At 40.7% G+C, this 21,481-nt stretch overlaps 1 protein-coding gene across 1 annotated transcript in view; it reads right to left on the bottom strand.

Moving 5' to 3' along the window:
• The window catches only part of VPS52 (VPS52 subunit of GARP complex), a 53,251-nt gene that overhangs the window by 10,352 nt on the left and 21,418 nt on the right, over positions 1-21,481 (bottom strand). The window contains exons 11-15 of the mRNA XM_058822529.1: positions 20,794-20,927; positions 13,725-13,880; positions 9,885-10,003; positions 2,283-2,406; positions 853-948 (exon numbers count right to left, since the gene is read on the bottom strand). Coding sequence (XP_058678512.1) covers positions 853-948; positions 2,283-2,406; positions 9,885-10,003; positions 13,725-13,880; positions 20,794-20,927 — 629 coding nt within the window. The remainder of the gene's footprint in view (positions 1-852; positions 949-2,282; positions 2,407-9,884; positions 10,004-13,724; positions 13,881-20,793; positions 20,928-21,481) is intronic.

Consider the following 21,481-nt stretch of genomic DNA (forward strand, 5'->3'; position numbering starts at 1 on the left):
TCCTTCCCAAAAATCAGATTTTTACCCTTTTTTTCCCATTTTGTGACCGATTTTTTCCTGTTTTTTGCTCCCAGTCCCTCCCAGTATCCCCAACCCCCATTTCCCCATCAATTCCACCCCCAAAATTCAGATTTTTTTCCCGATTTTTTCCCCGATTTTTCCCATTTTTTGGCCGATTTTCCCCCCGTTTTTTGCTCCCAGTCCCTCCCAGTTTGTCCCAGTCCCCATCTCCCACCATTTCCTGGATATTTCTGTCACCAAAAATCAGGATTTTTTTTTTTTCCCATTTTTCCCAATTTTTCCCATTTTTGGCCAATTTCGCCCCGATTTTCGCTCCCAGTTTGTCCCAGTTTGTCACAGTCCCTCCCAGTATCCCCCAATCCCCATTCCCCATCAATTTTGCCAAAAAAAAATCAGATTTTTTTCCATTTTTTGGCCGATTTCCCCCCGTTTTTCGCTCCCAGTCCGTCCCAGTCCATCCCAGTATCCCCAATCCCCATTTCCCATCAATTTCACCCCCAAAAATCCGATTTTTTTCCATTTTTTGGCCAATTATCCCCATTTTTTCCCATTTGTTCCCATTTTTTGGCCGATTTTCCCCGTTTTTCCCAATTTTTCCCATTTTTGGCCGATTTCGCCCCGTTTTTCGCTCCCAGTCTGTCCCAGTCCGTCCCAGTATCCCCAATCCCCATTTTCCATCATTTCCTGGCTATTTTCATCCCCAAAAATCCGATTTTTTTCCATTTTTTGGCCGATTTTCCCCGTTTTTTGGCCGATTTTCCCCGTTTTTTTGGGATTTTTCCCATTTTTGGCCGATTTCGCCCCGATTTTGGCCCCGGCGGTTCCCGGTACCTGGAGGCGGGCCAGCAGCGCGTCGCTCCTCTCGCTGGGCAGCGTTTGGTTGATGCTGACGATGGCCGAGGAGAACTCGGCGTAACGGCGCGTGATCTGCGCCCACAAACCGGGAACGCGGGGAAAAAATGGGAGAAATTGGGGAAAAACGGGAAAAAATGGGAAAAAAATGGAATTTCCCAATGAATCCCCACGATTTCCCTCCTGAATTCTCATTTTTGGCCCCATTTTTTCCCCGTTTTTCCTCCTAGAATTCCCATTTTTTCACCCAGAACTCCCATTTTTTTTACCCCACAATTCTCAGAATTTCTTCTCCACAATCCCCAGGAATTTCCCGATGAATCCCCACAGATTTCCCTCCGGAATTCTCATTTTTTCCCCATTTTTTTCTCCATTTTTTCCCCCACAATTCCCAGGAATTTTTCCCCAGAACCCCCAGGAATTTCCCAATGAGTCCCCACCGATTTCCCTCCCGAATTCTCTTTTTTTCCCCATTTTTTCCCATTTCTTTTCCATTTTTTCCCCCTTTTTTCCCCCCTTTTTTTCCAAAATTCCCATTTTTTCCCCCACAATTCCCAGGGATTTTTCACCCAGAATTCCCAAGAATTTCCTAATGAATCCCCACGGATTTCCCTCCAGAATTCTCATTTTTCCCCATTTTTCTCCATTTTCCCCCCATTTTTCCTCCTAGAATCCCCTTTTTTTTTCCATTTTTCCCATTTTTTCACCCAAAATTCCCATTTTTTCACCCAGAATTCCCAGAATTTCTTCCCCACAATCCCCAGGAATTTCCCGATGAATCCCCACCGATTTCCCTCCAGAATTCTCATTTCTTCCCCATTTTCCCCATTTTTCCCCCAGCACTCCCATTGTTTTTTCCCAAATTTCCATTTTTTTCCCCCAAAATTCCCATTTTTTTCCCCCACAATTCTCAGGGATTTTTCCCCCAGAACTCCCAAGAATTTCCCAATGAATCCCCACTGATTTCCCTCCAGAATTCTCTTATTTTCCCCATTTTTTCCCTATCTTTCCCCTGTTTTTCCTCCTAGAATCCCCATTTTTTTTCCATTTTTTTCTATTTTTCCCCACTTTTCCCTCATTTTTCCTCCTAGATTTCCCATTTTTCCCCATTCTTTCCCCATTTTTCCCCATTTTTTCCCATTTTTTCACCTAGAATCCCCATTTTTTCCCCATTTTTCCCCATTTTTTCCCATTTTTCCCCATTTTTTCCCCATTCTTTCCCCATTTTTCCCCATTTTTTCCCATTTTTTCACCTAGAATCCCCATTTTTCCCCATTTTTTTTTTTTCGTTTTTTTCACCTAGAATCCCCATTTTTTCCCCATTTTTTCCCATTTTTTTCCCCGTTTTTCCCCGTTTTTCCCCGTTTTTTCCCATTTTCCCCGTTTTTTCCCCGTTTTTCCGTGCTCACGTAGTGCGGGCGGGTGTCGAGCCCCCCGAGGCGCTGGGGGTCCGTGCCCTGCACGCTCTGGATGTGCAGCTCCAGGATCAGCTCAAAGCGCGGCCACAGCAGCTCCAGCAGCCACCCCCAGTACCTGCCAAAAACGGGGCAAAACCCCGGGAAAACGGGAAAAACGGGGAAAAAATGGGGAAAATGGGAAAATTCCGGAATTCCGGAGGGGCTGGGGGGGATCCAGGGGGGCTTGGGGTGGGGCAAAGGCATTTGAAAGGGATTTGAAAGGGATTTTTGGTGGATTTGAAAGGGATTTTTGGTGATTTTAAAGGGATTTTTAAAGGATTTTTGGTGGATTTTAAAGGGATTTTTAAAGGGAATTTTAATGGATTTTAAAGGGATTTTAAAAGGATTTTTAGTAGAATTTAAAGGAATTTTTAAAGGATTTTTGGTGGATTTTAAAGGGATTTTTAAAGGGAATTTTAATGGATTTTAAAGGGATTTTAAAAGGATTTTTAGTAGAATTTAAAGGAATTTTTAAAGGATTTTTAGTGGAATTTAAAGGGATTTTTAAAGGGAATTTTAATGGATTTTAAAGGGATTTTTAGCGGATTTTGAGGCGATTTTGAGGGGATTTAAAAGGGATTTTTAGGGGATTTGAAAGGGATTTTTAGTGGATTTTAAAGGGATTTTAAGTGGATTTCTGGGGGATGTTAAAGGGATTTAAAAAGGGTTTTTAGTGGATTTTAAAGGGATTTTTAGTGGATTTTAAAGGGATTTTAAAGGGATTTTTAGCTGATTTTTAGCCGGTTTTTAGGGGATTTTAAAGGGTTTTTAGTGGATTTGAAAGGGATTTTTGGGGGATTTGAAAGGGATTTTTAGTGGATTTTAAAGGGATTTTAAGGGGATTTTTGGGGGATGTTAAAGGGATTTAAAAAGGGTTTTTAGTGGATTTTAAAGGGATTTTTAGTGAATTTTAAAGGGATTTTAAGGGGGTTTTTAGCCGATTTTGAAGGGATTTTAAAGGGATTTTTAGTGGATTTTAAAGGGCTTTTAAAGGGATTTTTGGTGGAATTTAAAGGGATTTTTAAAGGATTTTTAGTGGAATTTTAATGGATTTTAAAGGGATTTTAAAGGGATTTTCGGTTGATTTTAAAGGGATTTTTAAAGGACTTTTAGTGGAATTTAAAGGGATTTTTAGGGGATTTTAAAGGGATTTTAAAGGGATTTTTAGCTGATTTTGAGGCGATTTTGAGGGGATTTTAAAGGGTTTTTTAGTGGATTTGAAAGGGATTTTTGGGGGATTTGAAAGGGATTTTAAAGCGATTTTTAGTGGATTTTAAAGGGATTTTAAGGGGATTTTTAGTGGATTTTAAAGGGATCTTTACTGAATTTGAAAGGGATTTTTGGGGGATTTTAAAGGGATTTAAAAAGGGTTTTTAGTGGATTTTAATGGGATTTTTAGTGAGTTTTAAAGGGATTTTAATGGGATTTTGGGGGGATTTGAAAGGGATTTTAAAGGAATTTTTAGTGGATTTTAAAGGGACTTTTAGCGGATTTTTAGGGGATTTTAAAAGGGTTTTTAGTGGATTTTAAAGGGATTTTTAGTGAGTTTTAAAGGGATTTTAAAGGGATTTTTGGGGGATTTGAAAGAGATTTGAAAGGAATTTTTAGTGGATTTTAAAGGGATTTTTAGCGGATTTTTAGGGGATTTTAAAGGGTTTCTTCGTGGATTTTAAATGGATTTTTGGGGGATGTTAAAGGGATTTAAAAAGGGTTTTTAGTGGATTTGAAAGGGATTTTTAGGGGATCTTAAAGGGATTTTTAGTGACTTTTAAGGGGATTTTAAAGGGGTTTTAAAGGGATTTTTAGTGGCTTTTTAATGGATTTTAAAGGGATTTTTAGTGAATTTTAAAGGGATTTTAAAGAGATTTTAAAGGGTTTTTTTAGTGGATTTTAAAGGGATTTTTGGGGGATTTGAAAGGAATTTTAAAGGGATTTTTAGGGGATTTTAAAGGAATTTTAAAGTGATTTTTAGTGGCTTTTTAATGGATTTTAAAGAGATTTGAAAGGAATTTGAAAGGGATTTTTAGCGGATTTTAGAGGGATTTTTAGTGGATTTGAAAGGGATTTCAAAAGGTATTTTAAAGGGGATTTTTAAAGAGTTTTTTAGGGGATTTTTAGGGGATTTTAAAGGGCTTTTAGTGGATTTTAAAGGGATTTTTGGGGGATGTTAAAGGGATTTTAAAGGGTTTTTAGTAGATTTTAAAGGGATTTTTAGTGGCTTTTAAAGGGATTTTAAAGGGATTTTAAAGAGATTTTTAGTTGATTTTAAAGGGATTTTTAGTGAATTTTAAGGAGATTTTAAAGGGGTTTTAAAGGGATTTAAAGGGATTTTAAAGGGGTTTTTAGTGGCTTTTTAATGGATTTTAAAGGGATTTTAAAGGGATTTTTAGGGGATTTAAAGGAATTTTTAGCGGATTTTTAGGGGATTTTAAAGGGATTTTTAGGGAATTTTTAGTGGATTTTAAAAGGAATTTTAAAGGGGATTTTAAAGGAATTTTAAAGGGATTTTTAGTGGCTTTTTAATGGATTTTAAAGGGATTTTAACGAGATTTTTAGTTGATTTTAAAGGGATTTTTAGCGGATTTTAAAGGGATTTTTAGGGAATTTTAAAGCGATTTTAAAGGGATTTTTAGTGGATTTTAAAGGGATTTTTACTGAATTCGAAAGGGATTTTTGGGGGTTTTTAAAGGGTTTTAAAAGGGTTTTTAGTGGATTTGAAAGGGATTTTTAAGGGATTTTTAGTGAGTTTTAAAGGGATTTTAATGGGATTTTTGGGGGATTTTAAAGGGATTTTTAGGGGATTTGAAAGGGATTTTTAAAGGGATCTTTAGCGGATTCCAGGAGGTTTTTCCAGGAGAATTTTTTGCATTTGGGGGCATCCGGGGAATTTTGGGAATTCTCAGGGAACCTCGGGAGGAATTTTCCAGGATTTCAGGGAGTTCTGAGGGAATTGGGGAAGAATTCTGGGGGATTTGGGGCTTTTGGGCTGATTCAGGGGGATTTTAAAAGGGATTTTTGATGGATTCCAGGAGGTTTTCCAAGAGATTTTTGGGCATTTGGGGCAATCCGGGGAATTTTGGGAATTCTGAGGGGTTTTGGGGCAATTTTGAGGTGTTTTGGGGGGCAATTCCTGAGGGATTTGGGGGTAATTTCGAGGGATTTTTGGGGCGAATTTCTGAAGGATTTGGGGGAGAATTCTGAGGGATTTGAGGGAATTCCTGAGGGGATTTTGGGGGGAATTCTGGGGGGTTTTGAGAGATTTTGAGGGAATTCCTGAGGGATTTTTGGGGGGAATTCCTGAGGGGATTTTGGGGGAAGTTTGAGGGGTTTTGGGGTAATTTCAGTTGGATTTGGGGGAATTTTGATGGGATTTGGGGAATTCCTCCGGGATTTGGGGGGAATTCTGAGGGATTTGGAAATTCCAATTTTGAGGGGTTTGGGGGGGGAATTCTGAGGGATTTGGGGAATTCCTGATGGATTTTGGGGGGATTTTGAGGGGTTTTGGGGAGAATTCCGAAGGATTTAGGGGGCATTCCTGAGGGGATTTTGGGGTGGGATTCCTGATGCAGTTTTAGGGAATTCTGAGGGATTTTGGGGGGAAATTCTGAGGGATTTGGGGGAATCCTGAGGGATTTTGGGAAAATCTGAGAGATTGGAGAATTCCAAAGGCGTTTTGGGAATCCCTGAGGGGTTTTGGGGGCAATTTCCTGAGGGATTTTGGGAATTTTGAGGGGTTTGGGGGAGAATTCTGAGGGATTTGAGGGAATTCCTGAGGGGATTTTGGGGGGAATTCTGGGGGGTTTTGAGAGATTTTGAGGGAATTCCTGAGGGATTTTTGGGGGGAATTCCTGGGGGGATTTTGGGGGAAGTTTGAGGGGTTTTGGGGTAATTTCAGTTGGATTTGGGGGAATTTGATGGGATTTGGGGAATTCCTCCGGGATTTGGGGGGAATTCTGAGGGATTTGGGAATTCCAATTTTGAGGGGTTTGGGGGGGAATTCTGAGGGATTTTGGGGGGAATTCCTGAGGGATTTTGGGAAATTCCGAGAGATTGGAGAATTCCAAAGGCGTTTTGGGAATTCCTGAGGGATCTGGAGGAGAATTTTGAGGGGTTTGGGGGGAATTCTGGGGGGTTTTTGGAGATTTTGAGGGAATTCCTGAGGGATTTTCGGGGGAATTCCTGAGGGATTTTTGGGGGGAATTTTGAGGGGTTTTGGGAATTCCTGACGGGATTTTCCTGGATTGCCAGTAGGATTTGAGGGAAATTCTGAGGGATTTGGGGAATTCCTGATGGATTTTTGGGGGGATTTTGAGGGGTTTTGGGGAGAATTCCGAGGGATTTAGGGGGAATTCTGAGGGATTCTGGGGCGGGATTCCTGATGCAGTTTTAGGGAATTCCTGAGGGATTTTGGGGGAATTCCTCAGGGATTTGGGGGAATCCTGAGGGATTTTGGGGGGAATTTTGAGGGGTTTTGGGAATTCCTGACAGGATTTTCCTGGATTGCCAGTAGGATTTGAGGGAAATTCTGAGGGATTTGGGGAATTCCTGATGGATTTTGGGGGGATTTTGAGGGGTTTTGGGGGGAATTCTGAGGGATTCTGGAGGGAATTCCTGAGGAGTGTTGGGAATTCCTGAGGGGGATTTTGGGGGGAATTCCTGAGGGATTTTGGGGAATTTTGAGGGATTTTTGGGGGGAATTCTGAGGGATTTTGGGAATTCCTGAGGGATTTGGAGGAATTTTGAGGGGTTTTACGGGAACTTCAGTTGGATTTTGGGGGAATTCAGAGGAGTTTTGGGGAGAATTCTGAGGGATTTGGGCAAATTCTGAGAGATTCGGGGGGGGATTCCTGATGGAGTTTTAGGAAATTCCTGAGGGATTTTTTGGGGGGAATTCTGAGGGAATTTTGGGGAATTCTGATGGATTTTGGGGGAATTCCTGCTGGGGTTTTTTGGGGAAATTCTGAGGGAATTTTGGGGAATTCTGATGGATTTTGGGGGAATTCCTGCTGGGGTTTTTTTTGGGAATTCTGAGGGAATTTTGGGAATTCTGTCTCACCCATCCAGGGCCATGGGGGATTCTGAGGGATTTCTGGGAATTCCGAGGGGGAATTCCTGAGGGATTTTGGGAGGAATTCCAAAGGGATTTCTGGGGGAATTCCTGAAGGATTTGGGGGAGAATTTCTGACACATTTTTCTGGATCCCCAACAGGATTTTGGGGGAGTTTCTGTGGGATTTTGGGGGGATCTTCTGACGGATTTTTGGGATTTTCCGAGCTATTTTGGGGGGAATTTTGGATGGAATTTGGGGGGAATTTCTGATGGATTTTAGAGAGAATTCCAAGGGATTTTGGGAAGAATTCCTGATGGATTTTGGGGGGAATTTCTGACGGATTTTGAGGGAATTTCTAGGGGATTTAGGGAGGAATTTTCTGCTGGGTGTTGAGGAATTTCCTGCTGGATTTTTGGGATTTTGCCAAGTGATTTTGGGGGGAATTTTGGATGGAATTTAAGGGGAATTCCTGCTGGATTTTGGGAGAATTCCTGGAGGAGGAATTTAGGGAGGAATTTCTGATGGATTTTGGGAGGAATTTCTTGATGGATTTGGGGGAATTTCCTGCTGGATTTTTGGGAATTCCTCACAGATTCTGGGGGGAATTCCCGCTGGATCTTTGGGCATTTTTGGGAATTTTGAGAGGAACTTCTGATGGATTTTGGGAGGAATTCCTGCTGGATTTTGGGGGAATTTCTGGAGGATTTAGGGAGGAATTTCTTGATGGATTTGGGGGAATTTCCTGCTAGATTTTAGGGGCAATTCCAAGGGATTTTGGGAGGAATTCCTGCTGGATTTTTGGGATTTTCCGAGCTACTTTGGGGGGAATTTTGGATGGAATTTGGGGGGAATTCCTGCTGGATTTTGGGGGAATTTCTGGAGAATTTTAGGAGGAACTCCTGCTGGATTTTTGAGATTTTCCGAGCGATTTTGGGGGAAATTTTTGGGGGGGGGATTTCTGCTGGATTTTTGTTCGTTTCAAAGGGGAATTTTGGCAATTTTGGGGGGAATTTCACCTGGGTTTTGGGGGATTTTTGGGGATTTTTGTGGATTTTGGGGATTCTCACCCGTCGAGGGCGGGGACGCCCCTCTTGGCCATGAGGGTTCCTGAGGGATTTTGGGGGAATTCTTGCTGGATTTTTGGGAATTCCTCACAGATTTTGGGGCAAATTCCTGCTGGATCTTTGGGAATTTTTAGGAGAAATTTCTGATGGATTTAGGGAGGAATTCCAAGGGATTTTGGGGGAATTTCTGATGGATTTTAGGGGGAATTCCTGATGGATGTTGGAGAATTTCCTGCCGTATTTTTGGGATTTTCTGAGCAATTTTAGGGGGAATTTTGGATGGAATTCAGGGGGAATTCCTGCTGGATTTTGGGAAGAATTCCAGGTGGATTTTGGGAGAATTTCTGGAGGATTTAGGGAGGAATTTCCTGTTGGATTTTTGGGGATTCCTGAGGGATTTTGGGGGGAATTCCCGCTGGATCTTTGGGAATTTTTGGGAATTTTGAGAGGAATTTCTGCAGGATTTTGGGAGGAATTCCAAGGGATTTCGGGGGAATTCCTGATGGATTTTAGGGGGAATTCCTGATGGATTTTGGGAAGAATTTCTGGAGGATTTTGGGATTTTCTGAGCAATTTTGGGGGGAATTTTGGATGGAATTTGGGGGGAATTTCTGATGGATTTTGGGGGGAATTCCTGCTGGGTTTTTGTGGATTTTGGGGGATTTTTGTGGATTTTGGGGATTCTCACCTGTCAAGGGCGGGGACGCCCCTCTTGGCCATGAGGGATTTTTGGGGAATTTCCTGCTGGATTTTTGGGGATTTTTGGGAATTTTGAGAGGAATTTCTGATGGATTTAGGGAGGAATTTCCTGCGGGATTTTGGGATTTTCTGAGGGATTTTGGGGGGAATTTCTGGAGAATTTAGGGAGGAATTTCCTGTTGGATTTTTGGGGATTCCTGCGGGATTTTGGGGGGAATTCCTGAGGGATTTTGGGGGAAATTTCCTGCTGGATTTTTGGGATTTTCTGAGCGATTTTGGGGAGAATTTTGGATGGAATTTGGGGGGAATTCCTGCTGGGTTTTTGTGGATTTTGGGGGATTTTTGTGGATTTTGGGGATTCTCACCTGTCAAGGGCGGGGACGCCCCTCTTGGCCATGAGGGATTTTTGGGGAATTTCCTGCTGGATTTTTGGGGATTTTTGGGAATTTTGAGAGGAATTTCTGATGGATTTAGGGAGGAATTTCCTGCGGGATTTTGGGATTTTCTGAGGGATTTTGGGGGGAATTTCTGGAGAATTTAGGGAGGAATTTCCTGTTGGATTTTTGGGGATTCCTGCGGGATTTTGGGGGGAATTCCTGAGGGATTTTGGGGGAAATTTCCTGCTGGATTTTTGGGATTTTCTGAGCGATTTTGGGGAGAATTTTGGATGGAATTTGGGGGGAATTCCTGCTGGGTTTTTGTGGATTTTTGTGGATTTTTGTGGCTTTTGGGGCTTCTCACCCGTCGAGGGCGGGGACGCCCCTCTTGGCCATGAGGGCGCGGAAGCGCAGCGCCAGGTGGATGCACAGGAAGACGGCGATGGCGTCGTAGCAATCGGCCACGAAGCTCTCCAGGTGCTTCTGGAAGGTTCCGCGGCTCGGGATTCCCGGAAATTCCCGGAAAATTCCCGGGAAAAACCAAGAATTCCCACGGGGGAGGGGAAAATGGCGAAAAAGGCAAAAAATTCCCCCCAAAAAATCCCCCCCCCGAACCAAAAAAAAGTCTAAAAATCCCCCAAAAAATCCCCCCAAAACCCGGAAATAGCCACTAAAAATTCCCTAAAAAGCCCAAAATTCCAGCCCCAAAAATTCCAGCCCCAAAAATTCCAGCCCCAAAATTCCAGCCCCAAAATTCCAGCCCCAAAACTATCCACAAAAACCAAAATGTGCGCTAAAAATGAAACCCCCCCCAAAAAAAACCCCGAAATAAACCCCCAAAAAATCCCCAGAAAATTCAAAATAATCCCCCCAAATCCATGAAAAATCCCAAATTAACCCCTAAAAAATCCCCAAAATTCCCAAATTTCCCGTTTTTGCACCTGGAGCATGCTGAGGGTTTTGCCCATGATGGAGTTGAACAGTTCCTGGGCAGGGACCCCAAAAAATCCCCTCAAAAACCCCCCAAAAAATCCCCAAAATTCTCAAAACAAATTCCAAAAAGTTCTCAAACAATTCCAGCCCCAAAATTCCCAATAAATCCTTCCAAAATGCAAAATAAATCCTAAAAAATTCCAAATAAACCCCAAAAAATCCACCAAAAATTCAATATAAACCCCAAAAAATCCCTTAAAAAATCAAAATAAACCCCAAAAAAACCCCAAAAAATCCTAATAATTTCCCAAAATTTCCCCCAAAATTCCCAGAAAATTCCCATTTTTCACCTGGAGCATGCTGAGGGTTTTGCCCATGACGGAGTTAAACAATTCCTGGGCGGAGACCTCAAAAAATCCCCTGGAAATTCCCCAAAACCCCCAAAAAATTCCTGAAAAAAATTCCTAAAAATTTCCCAAAAAATCCTAAAAAAATTCCCTATAAATTCCAGCCTCAGAATTCCCAAAAAATCCTTCCAAAATGCAAAGTAAATCCTAAAAAATCCCAAATAAACCCCAAAGAATCCACCAAAAATTCAATATAAACCCCAAAAAATCCACAAAAAAATCAAAATAAACCCCAAAAAAGACCCAAAAAAACCCAAAAAATTCCCAGAAAATTCCCAAAATTCCCCCCAAAATTCCCAAAATTCTGGAATTTCCCGTTTTTCACCTGGAGCATGCTGAGGGTTTTGCCCATGATGGAGTTGAACAGTTCCTGGGCGGAGACCCCAAAAATCCCCTGAAAAACCCCAGAAATCCCCCCAAAAATCCCCCCAAAAATCCCCAAAATTCTCAAAACAAATTCCAAAAAGTTCTCAAACAATTCCAGCCCCAAAATTCCCAATAAATCCTTCCAAAATGCAAAATAAATCCTAAAAAATTCAAAATAAACTCCAAAAAATCCTCAAAAAATTCAATATAAACCCCAAATAATCCCTTAAAAAATCAAAATAAACCCCAAAAAACCCCCAAAAAATCCTAAAAATTTCCCAAAATTTCCCCCAAAATTCCCAGAAAATTCCCGTTTTTCCACCTGGAGCATGCTGAGGGTTTTGCCCATGATGGAGTTGAACAATTCCTGGGCGGAGACCTCAAAAAATCCCCTTGAAAACCCCCAAAACCCCCCAAAAAATCCCAAAAATTCTCAAAATAATTGCTAAAAATTCCCAAAAATTTCAACTCCCAAAATTCCCAATGAGTCCTTCCAAAATTCAAAATAAATCCTAAAAAATTCAAAATAAACCCAAAAAATCCACAAAAAAATCAAAATAAACCCTAAAAATCCCTTAGAAAATCAAAATAAACGGCCGAAAATCTCAGAAAAATCCCTAAAAATTGCAAAAAAATCCCAAAAAATTCCCAAAAATCCCAAAAAAATTCCCCAAAAAATTCCCAAAAATTTCCAAATTGCCAGAAAATTCCCGTTTTTCACCTGGAGCATGCTGAGGGTTTTGCCCATGACAGAATTGAACAATTCCTGGGCACAGACCCCAAAATATCCCCTCGAAAACCCCAGAAATCCCCCAAAAAATCCCAAAAATTCTCAAAAAAAATTCCTAAAAATTCTCAAACAATTCCAGCCCCAAAATTCCCAAAAAATCCTTCCAAAATGCAAAATAAATCCTAAAAAATTCCAAATAAACCCCCAAAAAAATCAAAATAAACCCCAAAAAATCCACAAAAAAATCAAAATAAACCCCAAAAAAACCCCCAAAATTCCCAGAAAATTCCCAAAAAAATTCCAAAATTCCCAAATTTCCCAGAATTGCCAGAAAATTCCCATTTCCACCTGGAGCACGCTGAGGGTTTTGCCCATGACGGAGTTGAACAATTCCTGGGCACAGACCCCAAAAATCCAAAAATTATCCCTAAAAATTCTCAAAAAAAGTTCCAAAATGTTCCCAAAAAATCCCAGCACTAAAAGTTCCCAAAAAATCCTTCCAAAATTCAAAATAAATCCTAAAAAATTTTTAAAAACCCCCAAAAATCCACCAAAAATTCAATATAAACCCCAAAAAATCCCTTAAAAAATCAAAATAAACCCCAAAAAAACCCCAAAAAACCCTCAAAAATTCCCAGAAAATTCCCGAAATTCCCCCCAAAATTCCCAAAATTCCGGAATTTCCCGTTTTTCACCTGGAGCATGCTGAGGGTTTTGCCCATGACTGAGTTGAACAATTCCTGGGCACAGACCCCAAAAATCCCCTGGAAATTCCCCAAAATCCCCCAAAAAATTCCTGAAAAAAATTCTTAAAAATTCCTAAAAAATCCTAAAAAATTCCCTATAAATTCCAGCCTCAGAATTCCCAAAAAATCCTTCCAAAATTCAAAATAAATCCTAAAAAATTCCAAATAAACCCCAAAAAATCCACTAAAAAATCAAAATAAACCCCAAAAAACCCCCCAAAAATTCCCAGAAAATTCCTAAAAAATTTCCAAAATTCCCAAAATTCCCCAAATTCCCAGAAAATTCCCATTTTTCACCTGGAGCATGCTGAGGGTTTTGCCCATGACAGAATTGAACAATTCCTGGGCACAGACCCCAAAATATCCCCTCGAAAACCCCAGAAATCCCCCAAAAAATCCCAAAAATTCTCAAAAAAAATTCCTAAAAATTCTCAAACAATTCCAGCCCCAAAATTCCCAAAAAATCCTTCCAAAATGCAAAATAAATCCTAAAAAATTCCAAATAAACCCCCAAAGAAATCAAAATAAACCCCAAAAAATCCACAAAAAAATCAAAATAAACCCCAAAAAAAACCCCAAAATTCCCAGAAAATTCCCAAAAAAATTCCAAAATTCCCAAATTTCCCAGAATTGCCAGAAAATTCCCATTTCCACCTGGAGCACGCTGAGGGTTTTGCCCATGACCGAGTTGAACAATTCCTGGGCACAGACCCCAAAATATCCCCTCGAAAACCCCAGAAATCCCCCAAAAAATCCCAAAAATTCTCAAAAAAAATTCCTAAAAATTCTCAAACAATTCCAGCCCCAAAATTCCCAAAAAATCCTTCCAAAATGCAAAATAAATCCTAAAAAATTCCAAATAAACCCCCAAAGAAATCAAAATAAACCCCAAAAAATCCACAAAAAAATCAAAATAAACCCCAAAAAAACCCCCAAAATTCCCAGAAAATTCCCAGAAAATTCCCAAAAAAATTCCAAAATTCCCAAATTTCCCAGAATTGCCAGAAAATTCCCATTTCCACCTGGAGCATGCTGAGGGTTTTGCCCATGACGGAGTTGAACAATTCCTGGGCGGCGGCGCCGCTGACGAGGAAGAAGTCGCTGAGGAAGGAGAACTCGCGGCAGCTCGTGTCCAGCAGCGCGAACTGCTGCGAGCGGAACAGCGACTCGAACGGGAACTAAAAATGGGCAAAAAATTGCCAAAAACAGGGTAAAAAAAAGGGGGAAAAAATCAGGATTTTTTCAAAAAAAACCGGATGAAAATCGGGCGTTTTTCAGGGAATTTGTGCCTTTTTTTCCTATTTTTTCCCCATTTTTCGCCGCTTTTTTGTCATTTTTTTCACCAATTTTTTACAAATTTTTCCCATCTTTTTCATGGAAAAGTTGAGAAAAAAAAAGTGGAAAAGAGAAGGAAAAAAACAGGAAAAAAAATCGGATTTTTCCCATTTTTTTCTCTATTTTTTTCCCATTTTTCTGTCGTTTTTTATTATTTTTTCCTGGGTTTTTTCCCATTTTTTCCTCCCAATTTTTTCTTTATTTTTCATGGAAAAAGAGGGGAAAATATGGAAAAGAGAATTTTTGGGGTTTTTTCTGTTTTCCCCAGTCCAGCAGCGCGAACTGCTGCGAGCGGAACAGCGACTCGAACGGGAACTAAAAATGGGCAAAAAATTGCCAAAAACAGGGTAAAAAAAAGGGGGAAAAAATCAGGATTTTTTCAAAAAAAACCGGATGAAAATCGGGCGTTTTTCAGGGAATTTGTGCCTTTTTTTCCTATTTTTTCCCCATTTTTCGCCGCTTTTTTGTCATTTTTTTCACCAATTTTTTACAAATTTTTCCCATCTTTTTCATGGAAAAGTTGAGAAAAAAAAAGTGGAAAAGAGAAGGAAAAAAACAGGAAAAAAAATCGGATTTTTCCCATTTTTTTCTCTATTTTTTTCCCATTTTTCTGTCGTTTTTTATTATTTTTTCCTGGGTTTTTTCCCATTTTTTCCTCCCAATTTTTTCTTTATTTTTCATGGAAAAAGAGGGGAAAATATGGAAAAGAGAATTTTTGGGGTTTTTTCTGTTTTCCCCAGTCCAGCAGTGCGAACTGCTGCGAGCGGAACAGCGACTCGAACGGGAACTAAAAATGGGCAAAAAATTGCCAAAAACAGGGTAAAAAAAAGGGGGAAAAAATCAGGATTTTTTCAAAAAAAACCGGGTGAAAATCGGGCGTTTTTCAGGGAACTTGTGCCTTTTTTTCCTATTTTTTCCCCATTTTTCGCCGCTTTTTTGTCATTTTTTCACCAATTTTTTACAAATTTTCCCCATCTTTTTCAGGGAAAAGTTTTGGGGAAAAGTGTGAAAAAGAGAAGAAAAAACAGGGAAAAAATAGGAAAAAAACCCGTGATTTTTCCCATGTTTTTCTGTATTTTTTCCCATTTTTCCGCCACTTTTTTCCCTTTTTTCTTGGTGAAAAGCGACTCAAAAGGGAACTGGAAAATGGGCAAATATTGGGATGAGATTGGGAAAAAATCAGGAATTTTCCCCAAAAAAAAACGGATGAAAATCGGGCGTTTTTCAGGCGTTTTGTGCCTTTTTTTCTCTTTTTTTCCCCATTTTTCGCCGCTTTTTTGTCATTTTTCCACCAATTTTTTACAAATTTTTCCCCTCTTTTTCATGGAAAAGTTGAGAAAAAAATGTGGAAAAGAGAAGAAAAAACCAGGGGAAAATAGGAAAAAAAAACCCCTGATTTTTCCCATTTTTTCTGTTTTTTTTTTCCCATTTTTCCTCCACTTTTTTCCCTTTTTTCTTGGTGAAAAGCAACTCAAAATGGAACTGGAAAATGGGGAAAATTTGGGATGAGATTGGGAAAAAATGGGGAAAAAATCAGGAATTTTTTAAAAAAACCCGGATGAAAATCGGGCGTTTTTCAGGCATTTTGTGCCTTTTTTTCTCTTTTTTTTCTCATTTTTTTCCCATTTTTTTTCCCATTCTTGGTAATTTTTTGGTCAATTTTTTACAAATTTTTCCCATCTTTTTGATGGAAAACTGTGAGGACAAAAATGCAGAAAAGAGAAGAAAAAAACCTGAAAAAAGGGGGGAAAATCGGATTTTTCCCATTTTTTTTCCATATTTTTCCCATTTTTCCTTCACTTTTTTCCCTTTTTTCTTGGTGAAAAGCGACTCAAAAGGGAACTGGAAAATGGGGAAATATTGGGATGAGATTGGGAAAAAATGGGGAAAAAATCAGGAATTTTCCCAAAAAAAAACGGATGAAAATCGGGCGTTTTTCAGGCGTTTTGTGCCTTTTTTTCTCTTTTTTTTCTCATTTTTTTCCCATTTTTTTTCCCATTCTTGGTAATTTTTTGGTCAATTTTTTACAAATTTTTCCCATCTTTTTGATGGAAAACTGTGAGGACAAAAATGCAGAAAAGAGAAGAAAAAAACCTGAAAAAAGGGGGGAAAATCGGATTTTTCCCATTTTTTCTCCATATTTTTCCCATTTTTTTCTGTATTTTTTCCCATTTTTTCTGTATTTTTTTCTCATTTTTTTCTTGTTGAAAAGACTCAAAAGGGAACTGGAAAATGGGGAAATATTGGGATGAGATTGGAAAAAAATGGGGAAAAAATCAGGAATTTTCCCCAAAAAAACCGGATGAAAACCGGGCGTTTTTCAGCCATTTTGTGCCTTTTTTTCCCATTTTTCGCCGCTTTTTTGTCATTTTTTCACCAATTTTTTACAAATTTTTCCCGTCTTTTTCACTGAAAAGTTGAGAAAAAAAATGTGGAAAATAGAAAAAAAAAAAAAAAAAAACAAGAAAAAAAAGGGGAAAAATCAGATTTTTCCCATTTTTTTCGCTATTTTTCCCCATTTTTCTGTCGTTTTTTATTATTTTTTCCTGGGTATTTTTCCTTTTTTTCCCCCAAAATTTTCTGTATTTTTCATGGAAAAAGATGGGAAAAATATGGAAAAGAGAATTTTGGGGGGTTTTTCTGCTTTTCCCCAGTCCAGCAGCGCGAACTGCTGCGAGCGGAACAGGGACTCAAACGGGAACTAAAAATGCGGAAAAAATTGGGAAAAACAGGTTAAAAAATGGGGAAAAAAATCAGGATTTAAAAAAAAAAAAAAACGGATGAAAATCGGGCGTTTTTCAGGGAATTGGTGCCTTTTTTTCTGATTTTTTTTCCCATTCTTTTCCCCATTTTTGGTCATTTTTTTGGTCAATTTTTTACAAATTTTTCCCATCTTTTTGATGGAAAACTGTGAGGAAAAAATGTGGAAAAGAGAAAAAAAAAACCAGGATAAAATAGGAAAAAAACCCCTGATTTTTCCCATTTTTTCTGTATTTTTTCCCATTTTTCCTCCACTTTTTTCCCATTTTTTTCTTTTTTCTTGGTGAAAAGCCAGTCCCCACTTCCCACCATTTCCTGGCTATTTTGGTCCCCTAAAATCAATTTTTTTTCCCCATTTTTTGGTCGATTTTCTCCATTTTTTGCTCCCAGTTTGTCCCAGTCCATCCCAGTATCCCCAATCCCCATTTCCCCATCAATTTCACCCCCAAAATTCAGATTTTTTTTCCCATTTTTGGGCCGACTTAACCCCGTTTTTTGCTCCCAGTCCCTCCCAGTTTGTCCCAGTTTGTCCCAGTATCCCCAGTCCCCATTCTCCACCATTTCCTGGCTATTTTTGTCCTCAAAAATCCAATTTTTTCCCCATTTTTTGGCCAATTTTTCCCCATTTTTTGCTCCCAATTCCCTCCCAGTCCCTCCCAGTTTGTCCCAGTCCCTCCCAGTATCCCCATCAATTTCACCCCCAAAATTCAGATTTTTCCCATTTTTTGACTGATTTTCTCCCCGTTTTTTGCTCCCAGTTTGTCCCAGTTTGTCCCAGTATCCCCAATCCCCATTCTCCACCATTTCCTGGTTATTTTTGTCCTCAAAAATCCAATTTTTTTCCCATTTTTTGGCCAATTTTTCCCCATTTTTTGCTCCCAGTGCCTCCCAGTCCATCCCAGTTTATCCCACTTTGTCCCAGTTTCCCCCATCCCCATTTTCCCATCAATTTCATCCCAAAATTCAGATTTTTCCCAATTTTGGGCCAATTTTTCCCATTTTTTGACCAATTTTCTCCCCATTTTCTGCTCCCAGTCCCTCCCAGTCCCTCCCAGTATCCCCAATCCCCATTTCCCCATCAATTCCAACCCCAAAATTCAGATTTTTTTCCCATTTTTGGGCTGATTTTTTCCCCGTTTTTTGCTCCCAGTCCCTCCCAGTCCATCCCAGTTCACCCCAGTCCCTCCCAGTATCCCCAGTCCCCATTTCCCACCATTTCCAGGCTATTTCCCCCCCCAAAATTCAGATTTTTTTTCCCATTTTTGGTCGATTTTTCCCCATTTTTTGCTCCCAGTCCCTCCCAGTTTGTCCCAGTCCGTCCCAGTATCCCCCAATCCCCATTTCTCCATCAATTCCACCCCCAAAATTCTGATTTTTTTCCCATTTTTGGGCCATTTTTTCCCATTTTTTGCCTGATTTTTCCCATTTTTGGGCCGATTTTCTCCCCGTTTTTTGCTGCCAGTTTGTCCCAGTTTGTCCCAGTCCCTCCCAGTATCCCCCAATCCTCATTTCCCCATCGATTCCACCCCCAAAAATCTGATTTTTCCCATTTTTCAGCCAATTTTTCCCCGATTTTTCCCAATTTTTGGCCGATTTTCTCCCCTTTTGTTGCTCCCAGTTTGTCCCAGTTTGTCCCAGTATCCCCAGTCCCCATTCTCCACCATTTCCTGGCTATTTTTGTCCTCAAAAATCCAATTTTTTCCCATTTTTTGGCCAATTTTTCCCCATTTTTTGCTCCCAGTCCCTCCCAGTTTCTCCCACTTTGTCCCAGTATCCCCCAATCCCAATTTTCCCATCAATTTCACCCCAAAATTCAGATTTTTCCCAATTTTGGGCCAATTTTCTCCCCGTTTTTTGCTCCCAGCCCCTCCCAGTATCCCCAGTCCCCATCTCCCACCATTTCCTGGCTATTTCTGTCCCAAAAAATCAGATTTTTACCCCTTTTTTTCCCATTTTTTGACCAATTTCTCCCCGTTTTTTGCTCCCAGTCCCTCCCAGTTCACCCCAGTCCATCCCAGTATCCCCAGTCCCCATTTCCCATCTATTCCACCCCCAAAAATCAGATTTTTCCCATCAAATTTTCCCATTTTTTGGCCAATTTTCCCTGTTTTATGCTCCCAGTCCCTCCCAGTTTGTCCCAGTCCGTCCCAGTCCCTCCCAGTATCCCCAATCCCCATTTCCCCATCAATTCCACCCCCAAAATTCTGATTTTTTTCCCATTTTTGGGCCGATTTTTCCCATTTTTGGCCGATTTTCTCCCCGTTTTTTGCTCCCAGTCCCTCCCAGTTTGTCCCAGTTTGTCCCAGTCCATCCCAGTATCCCCAGTCCCCATTTCCCATCATTCCCAGGCTATTTTGGTCCCCCAAAATTCAGATTTTTTTCCCATTTTTGGGCCGATTTTTTCCCATTTTTGGGCTGAATTTTCCCATTTTTGGGCCGATTTTTCCCATTTTTGGCCGATTTTCTCCCCGTTTTTTGCTCCCAGTCCCTCCCAGTTTGTCCCAGTGTGTCCCAGTCCATCCCAGTATCCCCAGTCCCCATTTCCCACCATTCCCAGGCTATTTTGGTCCCCCAAAATTCAGATTTTTTTCCCATTTTTGGGCCGATTTTTCCCATTTTTGGGCGGATTTTCTCCCTGTTTTTTGCTCCCAGTCCCTCCCAGTCCCTCCCAGTTTGTCCCAGTCCCTCCCAGTCCCTCCCAGTCCATCCCAGTGTGTCCCAGTCTGTCCCAGTCCATCCCAGTCCGTCCCAGTCTCTCCCAGTGTCCCCAGTCCCCATCTGCCCACATTTCCCTGATATTTCCATCCCCAAAATTCAGATTTTTTTCCCATTTTTGGGCCGATTTTTCCCATTTTTGGGCGGATTTTCTCCCCGTTTTTTGCTCCCAGTTCATCCCAGTCTCTCCCAGTATCCCCAGTCCCCATTTCCCACCATTCCCAGGCTATTTTCTCCCCCCAAAATTCAGATTTTTTTCCCATTTTTGACCCGATTTTTTCCCATTTTTGGGCCGACTTTTCCCATTTTTGGGCGGATTTTCTCCCCGTTTTTTGCTCCCAGTCCTTCCCAGTTCATCCCAGTCTCTCCCAGTATCCCCAGTCCCCATTTCCCACCATTCCCAGGCTATTTTCTCCCCCCAAAATTCAGATTTTTTTCCCATTTTTGGCCTGATTTTTTCCCATTTTTGGGCCGATTTTTCCCATTTTTGGGCGGATTTTCTCCCCGTTTTTTGCTCCCAGTCCGTCCCAGTGTGTCCCAGTCCATCCCAGTATCCCCAGTCCCCATTTCCCACCATTCCCAGGCTATTTTCTCCCCCCAAAATTCAGATTTTTTTCCCATTTTTGGCCTGATTTTTTCCCATTTTTGGGCCGATTTTTCCCATTTTTGGGCGGATTTTCTCCCCGTTTTTTGCTCCCAGTCCGTCCCAGTTCATCCCAGTCTCTCCCAGTATCCCCAGTCCCCATTTCCCACCATTCCCAGGCTATTTTCTCCCCCCAAAATTCAGATTTTTTTCCCATTTTTGGCCTGATTTTTTCCCATTTTTGGGCCGATTTTTCCCATTTTTGGGCGGATTTTCTCCCCGTTTTTTGCTCCCAGTCCGTCCCAGTGTGTCCCAGTCCATCCCAGTATCCCCAGTCCCCATTTCCCACCATTCCCAGGCTATTTTCTCCCCCCAAAATTCAGATTTTTTTCCCATTTTTGGCCTGATTTTTTCCCATTTTTGGGCCGATTTTTCCCATTTTTGGGCGGATTTTCTCCCCGTTTTTTGCTCCCAGTCCGTCCCAGTTCATCCCAGTCTCTCCCAGTATCCCCAGTCCCCATTTCCCACCATTCCCAGGCTATTTTCTCCCCCCAAAATTCAGATTTTTTTCCCATTTTTGGCCTGATTTTTTCCCATTTTTGGGCCGATTTTTCCCATTTTTGGGCGGATTTTCTCCCCGTTTTTTGCTCCCAGTCCATCCCAGTGTGTCCCAGTTTATCCCAGTTTGTCCCGGTCACCCTCTGGTCGCCCTTGGCGGCGGCGTGGGGGACGATGATGGGCGCCTCGAGCTCGGCGGGGCCGATGACGGCGCCGCGGTTGCCCAGGGTGAAGACGGTGTTGCGGCTGCGCAGCGACGGCTTCGAGAAGAAACGTGCGCCGGCAGTCAAGGAAAACGCCCCCAAAATGGTCTGAAATCACCCCAAAAACGCCCCAAATATCCCCCAAAATCCCCCCCCAAAATGGCAAAAATTCGCAGGAAAAATCATCCCCGGAATCACAAAAAATTTGAAAAAAATGATCGCAAAAATCACAAAAATCCGAAATAAATCATCCCAAAAATCACAAAAAATTCGAAAAAAAAAATCATCCCCAAAATTCAAAAAAAAAAAAAAAAAAAAAATTCCCAAAATGCCAAAAAGTCCGAAAAAAATCATCCCAAAAATCCCCAAAAAATTTGATAAAAGCATCCCAAAAAATTCCAAGAAATTGGAAAAACAATCATCCCAAAAATCACAAAAAGAAAATCCGAAAAAAATCATCCCAAAAATTAAAAAAAAAAAAAAAATCCCAAAAATCCAAAAAAAATTCGAAATAATCATCCCAAAAATCAAAAAATCACAAAAATAAAAATCCGAAAAAAATCATCCCAAAAATCCCCAAAAAATTCGAAAAAAGCATCCCAAAAAATTCGAAAAAATCATCACA

The sequence above is a fragment of the Ammospiza caudacuta genome, chromosome 33, assembly GCF_027887145.1.
Source record: "Ammospiza caudacuta isolate bAmmCau1 chromosome 33, bAmmCau1.pri, whole genome shotgun sequence".
In the NCBI taxonomy this organism is placed as follows: Eukaryota; Metazoa; Chordata; class Aves; order Passeriformes; family Passerellidae; genus Ammospiza; species Ammospiza caudacuta.